The sequence below is a fragment of the Neopsephotus bourkii genome, unplaced genomic scaffold, assembly GCF_033783945.1.
Source record: "Neopsephotus bourkii isolate Nb327-2 ecotype Australia unplaced genomic scaffold, CSIRO-AGI_Nbou_v1 NB_1749, whole genome shotgun sequence".
Classification (NCBI taxonomy): domain Eukaryota; kingdom Metazoa; phylum Chordata; class Aves; order Psittaciformes; family Psittacidae; genus Neopsephotus; species Neopsephotus bourkii.
This window is the reverse complement of record NW_026902223.1, coordinates 4,548,037-4,555,697: the sequence shown is the minus strand read 5'-3', so window position 1 is coordinate 4,555,697 and position 7,661 is coordinate 4,548,037. Positions and strand designations below refer to the sequence as shown.

The following is a 7,661-nucleotide window of genomic DNA, read 5'->3' as shown; positions in this document are numbered from 1 at the left end:
TAGAGACCTGAACTTCCAGGTGAAAAGAAATTCGGTAAACCCCTAGCAGGTCCTTGACCAACATCACAGCAGCAAGCGTCACTGAGGCTCCTTTTACAGATGGGCTAGGGTCAGTTTTCCATCTTTTTCATGTTATTTATTCCAGTTCTATTATTTATAAAATGCCCTACATGGTCAGGATTAAAGCAAAGTGAGAGCTGGTTTAAATATAACTTAGAGTGAAAATAGTTGAGAAAATATTGTTAATTTTTAGGAAAAGAAATATGTTCACCTCAGTAATAAGATCTCTGTATTATTTTCAAAGTTGAAATTTGAAGGTTAACATTTAAACAAGTGCTTAAATAATTCAGGTGGAATGGCTGAGCTTCGGTCCCATTAAACTTGGGCTCCTGAGTGCCTAAATAGCCTGCAAGAATGGGATTTGAGCACTTCAGGAAATCTTACTGGAACCGTAATGGCCTGTTCACCCCCCTGGCAGCGTGGTGTCCTGCGAGTGCTCTTGGCGAGGCGGCGGTTCTGCGATGGAAGTACCGTTTAGTATCAATTTTTTACGTTGTTTTATGCCTCCGCTGCTGAAGTGGATTTCCCGTCCTGTCTGTGCGGGCTGGAGCATGGCTGTAAGTGGTGTTGCTGATGATGGAGAGCTCTTGGAGAACTCCCTAGACAAAATGCTTAGGAAGCGCTCGGGGACCGGAGCGGAGCGACCCGCAGCGGGATCTCGGGGATCCCGGGCTCCGTGTTCGGGGTCTCGCTCGGCGGCAGCCCCTGGCGTGCGAGCACCGGCCGCGGGGCCCGCTCTTCCCACCGGGGATGCTCCGCAGGGGGGTTCCACGCTCGTTTCGGCGGGCGCGGGACGCTTATTCCGGGGCTTCCTCCGGCCCCGCAGAGCGCGGCAGAGGCGCCGGCTGCCCGCCGCTCCTCTCCTGCCGGTGCCCGCCGCCCGCCAGCGGCGCCGCCAGCAGAGGGCTCGCTCCGCCCGGGAAGGCGGCCGGCGGCGGCCGCGCGGCGCCGGGGCTGCGGGCGGGCGCGGGCGGAGGAGGTGTCTGCGGCGGCCCCGCGGGCGGGCGGGCGGCCAGCCGGGCGGGCACCGCGCCGCGGGACCCATGTGCGGGGCCGGGCAAGCGGCCCCCGGCCGCCGGGGTAGCGCCGGCCGCGGAGGGGGAGCCGGCGCGGAAGCTTGCGCTCCTGCGCGGGGGGAGGCCGCGCTCCGCCGCCGCGCGGGCTGCGCCCATGGGGTGACCGGCGCGGCGGGGCGCGGCGGCGAGGCTGAGTGAGGAGCCGGCGGTGGAGGCGCGTTCCGGAGGAGCGGGGCGGCGCGGCGGCTGCCCCGGAGAGAGCAGCATCTCCCGGGGCGCGGCGGGCTCGCGTGAGCGGCGGCGTGCGGGAGGCGGGGGGAGGCAGCGGCGGCTGCCGGCTCAGCCTGCCCCTGCGGAGGGTGTGGGCAGGGGGAGCCGCGCGGTCCGGGACTGTTGTGGGAGTGGGGGTTGTGTTGTGTGTGTGGGGTTTTTTTAAGGGGGGTGGGGTGGGTTAGCAGAGAGTCTGTGGTTTCCATGGAGATGAAGCTGAAAGTGCAGGAAATTTAAAGGCTTTGGGTCCTTGCAAAGCAGACAAACTGGTGCCAACGTGCGTGGCTGCTGTTGCTGCTGAGGAGGCTGCTTCGCGGACGGCGGAGAGGAGCGGGGAGGAAGAATCGGCAGCAACTTATCCCATACGCACGGGCAGACAACGAGGAGCAGCAACAGCAAAGCAGAATTTGCAACAAAAAAAGACGCATCTCCCTTTGCCGGGGAGGGTGAAGAGAAGCGGCGGCAGCAGCAGAATTTTGGAGCGGCTCCACCGGGAGAAATTTTATCGAGACGCCTGCAAGGAGAGTGTTTGCAGGGGGCTTGTTCTCCGGGCTTGTGAGGGGGCTGCCTTTGCTGGTGGTGCGGGCAGCGGAGGGGATCCCCCGTAAAGACAAGCTATTTTGGATATCCCCGCACAACTTTTCTGATGTATCTGCTTGCACCTTCTTCCCCTGCTGCTTGGTGAACCCAGCCCCCCCTCTCCCCCCCCCCACCCCCCCCAGCGGTCTCCCAAGGATGGATCATTCCCAGTGCCTTGTGACTATATACGCCGTGGTGGTTCTGCTGGGTCTCCGGCTGGAGCAGGGCGCCTGTCAGCACTATCTGCACATCCGACCGGCTCCCAGCGACAACTTGCCCTTGGTGGATCTAATCGAGCACCCGGACCCTATCTTTGACCCCAAGGAGAAGGATCTTAACGAGACCTTGCTAAGGAACCTCATGGGCGGACACTTCGACCCTAACTTTATGGCTGTTTCCTTGCCCGAGGACCGGCTCGGAGTGGACGATCTAGCTGAGCTGGACTTGCTGCTCAGGCAGAGACCCTCGGGAGCGATGCCCAGCGAAATCAAAGGGCTGGAGTTTTATGACGGGCTGCAGCCGGGCAAGAAGCACAGGCTGAGCAAGAAGCTGCGCAGGAAGCTGCAGATGTGGCTCTGGTCCCAGACCTTCTGCCCGGTCCTATACACGTGGAACGATCTCGGCAGCCGCTTTTGGCCCCGGTACGTCAAAGTGGGCAGCTGCTACAGTAAACGGTCTTGTTCAGTCCCAGAAGGCATGGTCTGCAAACCTGCCAAGTCCGTGCATCTGACGATCCTGAGGTGGCGGTGCCAGCGCCGGGGCGGGCAGCGGTGTACATGGATCCCGATCCAGTATCCCATCATCGCGGAGTGCAAGTGCTCCTGCTAGGGCTGCGCTGCCCCTCCGCCCCGCGCCGCGGGGACCTGGGCTCACACAGACATGAGGGACATTTGCTTTCTGGTTAACGTTGTAATGCACTGTAACGTGTAGGAGAATGTATATTGTGTGTATATATGGCACCGGTTTAATATACTATTAAAAGGTCAGTATTATACGTGAAATAATCAGCGTCTACTGTATTTTTAAGACTATTATCCTGATCGTTGCTAATGTATCTTTTTGGGGGTATTTATATTCCGGAGAGAAGTTGCTTCGCTTTGGCGAAGTAGGATTTTTGTTGGTTTTGGTTGTGTTTTTTTTGTTTTATTTTTTTGTTTGTTTGTTGGTTGGTTGGGTTTTTTTGTTGTTTTGTGTTTTTTTTTTTTGAGGTTTTGGGGTTGGGTTTTTTTTTGTTTTTTTAATAAAAGGATTAAAAAATAGAAACCAAACTTTTTGATAAGAAAACTTCTTAAAGCTATTTTCCATTATTCGGAAAGCATGTGTGTGAGGGTTGTGGTTTTTTTTTTCTTGTTTTCCTTATGGACTTTAGATTTTAAAAATAAGCGCCTAGAGCACAATGTTATTGTAAATAGAGAGGACAGTTTGAATGACTTAATCCTATGTAAATGAAGAGTATCTGCTATTTATTCTTTATATCCTTGTAGTAAAAGCGCAGTGCAGAATTAAAGTCAACCACTAAAACACGAGCCGCTTGGATTCTGTTTGCTATCTGCTCTGCCCACCCTCGGGGGGGTGTCTCCGCTCTGCTCCGCGCTCAGCGGGACGTTCCGCGCCGGCGGGAGGGGTGGGAACCTGCTCGCGGCTGTACCGAGGAGCGGGGTTGTACTGCTGGGGGGGGTCCCGCCGTCTCCGCGCTGCGCCGCCCCCCGCGGAGGCGCTCACCGCAGCGCGCAGGCGGGGCGGCCCGGCGGCAGCTGGCTTGGGGGTTTCTTTTTTAACCGCTTGACATTTCATTTACAAGGGGACACGTGTCTTTCACACCTACCATTGTGGTGGGACACTGCTGAAACTTGACCCTTGGGCTCTGGGGGCTTTCAGCGCAGACACGTTATTAGCCCGATCCTATGACAGCCTCGCACCCCTCCCCGCCCGGCCGCCGTCGCCCCTCGCAGGCCGGTTAACTCTTGGGCTCCCGCCAGCCCCGGGTGCTCTTCGCACTGACGGGCTGCTCGGGGACCGGCCCCCTCCGCCTCCCGGGGCCGCCGGGAAGCCGCGGTGGGAACGGCCCCGGCCCGCGGGCGCCTAACTGCCCCGCGGCTCGGTCCAACCCGTCGCGATTAAGCAAGTGTTAAGAGTTTTCCGTGCTGGGAGCCCCGGCGGTCCGTATCTCATAGATACCAACTGCAAAAACAAACTCTCCACGTGCGCTTCAGAGGCTGCCTGACAGTGCAGGAAACCGTGTTCCTTATTTGTCTTGGAATCAAAACCCTTTATATTTTGTTTCCCCTAAACTGAGGGCGTCTGTGACATTATCTTCAACCCGTGGGTCTGCCAGTGGCACAACCCAGCCCTGCTTTCTCTAACGTTTAGCTCGCCTGTCTCCAAATGCATATTCATTCCTTCTCTCGCTCTTGCGCTGCGTTTTACCACCCGTCTCTTTGCTTCTAATTTCAATAGTATGGGAAGGGGGGGGGGGAGGAAAATCAGATCTTGGGACATTTAGGGTATTCATTAACCTAGTGAAGAGGAACAGAGGCATTATTACTCACATAGAAGGCACCCTGCCCCCATGTCTATCTAAGGGTTCATTGTAAAAGGATTAAAAGTTAAAGACCTTCATCTTATGATTCTTTCATTTAATCTTCGTGGCGCCTGAAAGACATGCTGGATGGATGATCACATTTAAAATATTCCTAATGTCGGCTACCTTAGGACTCCAGGCAGGGCAAACAAACGTAATTTATTTCTAGAAGAAAGGGTATATTGAGATGTTTAAGTTTATGAACCACCATTACCATGTATATTTGTTAGGTTCTGACAAATACCCAAATAACATTAAAATCAGCCATTCATCACATATGAATTTATGCAAAACCTTGTGTGCCTGGGGCCAATATTTTTTTAGACAGAGTTTCACTTGCAAAAAAAAAAAAAAAGAAAAAAAAAAGAAAAAGTTTATTTAAAAAAAAAAGCCCAAAGCAAGAGTTTTTCATGAGTGGTAAACACGAGAATTATGTGAACAGAAACTATTTCATGCTGGGATGGCAGCCAGGGACTCGGGAATGTCAACAAAAGTTCTGCGAAGGTTGAAAATGTCACTGGATTACAATACAAGGTCCTTTGCCCCATTAGCAAACTTTACTGAAGTGATATTGGCACTGCTGAGCGAGGGGACTCACCCTGTGATTTATCTGCCTGTGAGCCCAGCCATGGGGCAAACAGAGGCTTCAGCTGGGAACCACCATGCGTTGTTTGCTTATAGAGCCTCAGTCTTTATGTGTGCAGAGATGTGTGTGGATTTGTGAGTGTTATGTGAGTGTGAAAGAAGAGTCTTGTTAATGTAGTCTAAATAACCATCACCGTATCTGTCTTCTCTTTAATCCGATAGTCATTGTGATCAGTAGGATGTATGTTCTTACATCCTTTCTCAACTAGGAGTGCCCCATTACTAATACATTGACAAGAATATTTGGGGTTAAAAAAAAAAACAGGTTTCCCCACGCACAAGGCCCGTGACTTTATTTTCTTTTTAAATAACTAACTAGATTTTGTCAGCTGGTAGAGCAAAAATAAACTCGTAGCTTGCACTGTTGTTTCTGGTCAGGTTCACATTCTGGTCCTCCTGCCCCAGTGTTGAAATGTTTGGCTTGCAGTGGAAGTGTTTCAAGCCAAACAAATAAAATATCTTTCTGATGAATGTTTCTATGCAAATCTTCTTAATATTAGATTTTGTAATATGTTTTTAAAGCAAAATTGAATTATGTCTCTTTTAAATTGAAATCAATTCATAACACAGCCTATTTTTGTTTGCTGATCTTTGTAGTGGCATCATAAGACCTCACAGAGACCACTGTGGGGAAGAAATAAGAAGGGAAAGGTTGAAAGTTTGCTTCTAGCTACTCTTCAGTTCCTTCTTTTGCAATTTCGGTGTTTTAAAGTGTAATATTGGAAATTGAGATTAATTCCTACCTCCACCATAGACTGTATAGCATCAGTTGAGTCATTTAACCTTTGCTGCAGTTCCTTGTGATGAGTCCAGGACTTCATCTGTTTTGTCAGTGCATTGAGTCTTTATCCATGAGAATTTGTTCTTTCACACCATGTGCTTATTCAAATCTGGTAAAGAAAGTTAAGGCCTGGTGTTCAAGGGAGGTGGCTTGATGGGGTTGGATTTAGCATCCAAGAGCAGTATCTTATGTAGGACTCTCAAATGCTGCATACTTCTGTTTATCGGGAAGAGCATGTGACTTTTAATGAAAGCTGTGATGGTGCAGGTGAATTTGGAAAGGCTGGGAGTAATACAGTTGGTAAAAGGATTGAAAACATAGACTAAAGATGTTCAACATTTGTAAGAAGCGTGACCAAAATTAGTCCTGGTAGTGTGAAGAAAAAGACCCAGCCATGAGAAGTTTGTTAACGCATCAAACCATCACAGGGTTGTGTCCTTACACATGTACTTAACTGAAAAAAGTCCAATTGATTCATGTAGCATTCTCAAAACACCACCACAAAGATAAATGCTTGAGATTGCGTGAGTGCATGATGGAGTCATCGCGAAAACAACCACAGCCAGACATTCCCCCAGTAGTGTTTGTAGAAATACTGGGTAAGTTTTTCCTCTTCCATAGTTTTAATGGAGAAATAATCTTAATTTAGTAACATCAACAGCTGCAAAAAACACTCCTAGCAAGTTCACCTTACTTGGGTTGTGTTATATAAATGTAATTTGCACCAAGCTGCGGGGATCTTGCAGCCATTAAAAAGAAGATATTCCAGCTCGGAGATTTGCCAGGAATCTTCATTGAAAGTTGAAATAAATCTAATGACGTCATCATATAATATAACATCATAGCTTTCAAGGTAAGCCAAACCAAAGGTATGTTGGCAGGGGAATGCTGCCACCTGGTAGATCCAAGCTAGGAATAGATACGATACTCTCATCCAACGGGGAGGAGAATAGCCACACTCTTCCTGGAGTGCCCACAAGGATCCTGCAGTCTTTCTGTGCATGCAAGTCCTCTGGGAGCCTTACTACATGCGAGAGCTGCAGAACCTGTGTCAATGCTCTCTTTTAAGAGAGCAGCTACAGCAAATTTGAAGAGACCCTTTCATTCCCTCTTCCTTGCTCCCAGACCAAGCGAGAAGCTCCAATGGTTAAAAGGGAATGAATACATTCACTTGAAACAACTGTTGGAATGGTTCAGAGGGGAACAGAAATATTCAGCAATCAACATTAAAGACTCTAAATCCTTAGAGGTGTTATTGCAGGATCAGCAGCTTACAGCCCTCTTTGGTGAAGGCTGGGTACCAATGTATTACTGTTAAGCCTGCTGCAGCTAGTTCTCTGTGGGGAAAAGCAGCTGCTCTGTGATGTGCTTTCAGAAGAGTCTGAGAGAAAAGATACTGGAAGAGAAATCTGCGCTGGGGTAATGTCACACTGAGTCACTTTTCTCTGCTGAACTGGAGGACAGGAGCTGCAGAGATGGTGCAATTCAGCCTCTGACTCTTCAGGTGGATAGTTTAGATGGAAACCAGCTGAGAATGGATGCTCAGGGCCTTACTGGATGTATGTTCTGCCTTCTCCAGGGTATATTTTGCTGACATTAGGCATGGTTCTGAGCTAGTGATGCAAGAGCTACCACCAAGCTAAAGGCAGCAGTACTGACTGAGGCACACAGATCTTAGCACTGACTAGGCTGGAGCCTACTCTTCACCTAAGACAGACATTCCCCAGGA

General features: G+C 50.2%; 1 protein-coding gene across 1 annotated transcript; it reads left to right on the top strand.

The window, feature by feature from the left end:
- The first annotated feature begins 1,220 nt into the window (after positions 1-1,220).
- On the top strand, positions 1,221-3,451 carry NOG (noggin). The gene is made up of 3 exons (XM_061377355.1): positions 1,221-1,366; positions 1,608-3,078; positions 3,173-3,451. The coding sequence occupies exon 2, from the start codon at positions 2,082-2,084 to the stop codon at positions 2,751-2,753; it is 672 nt and encodes a 223-aa protein (XP_061233339.1). The 5' UTR covers positions 1,221-1,366; positions 1,608-2,081; the 3' UTR covers positions 2,754-3,078; positions 3,173-3,451.
- Positions 3,452-7,661: the final 4,210 nt, after the last annotated feature.

Excerpts from the sequence above, each read along its gene's own strand:
- NOG (XM_061377355.1), top strand. The coding sequence starts at position 2,082 with ATGGATCATTCCCAGTGCCTTGTGACTATATACGCCGTGGTGGTTCTG.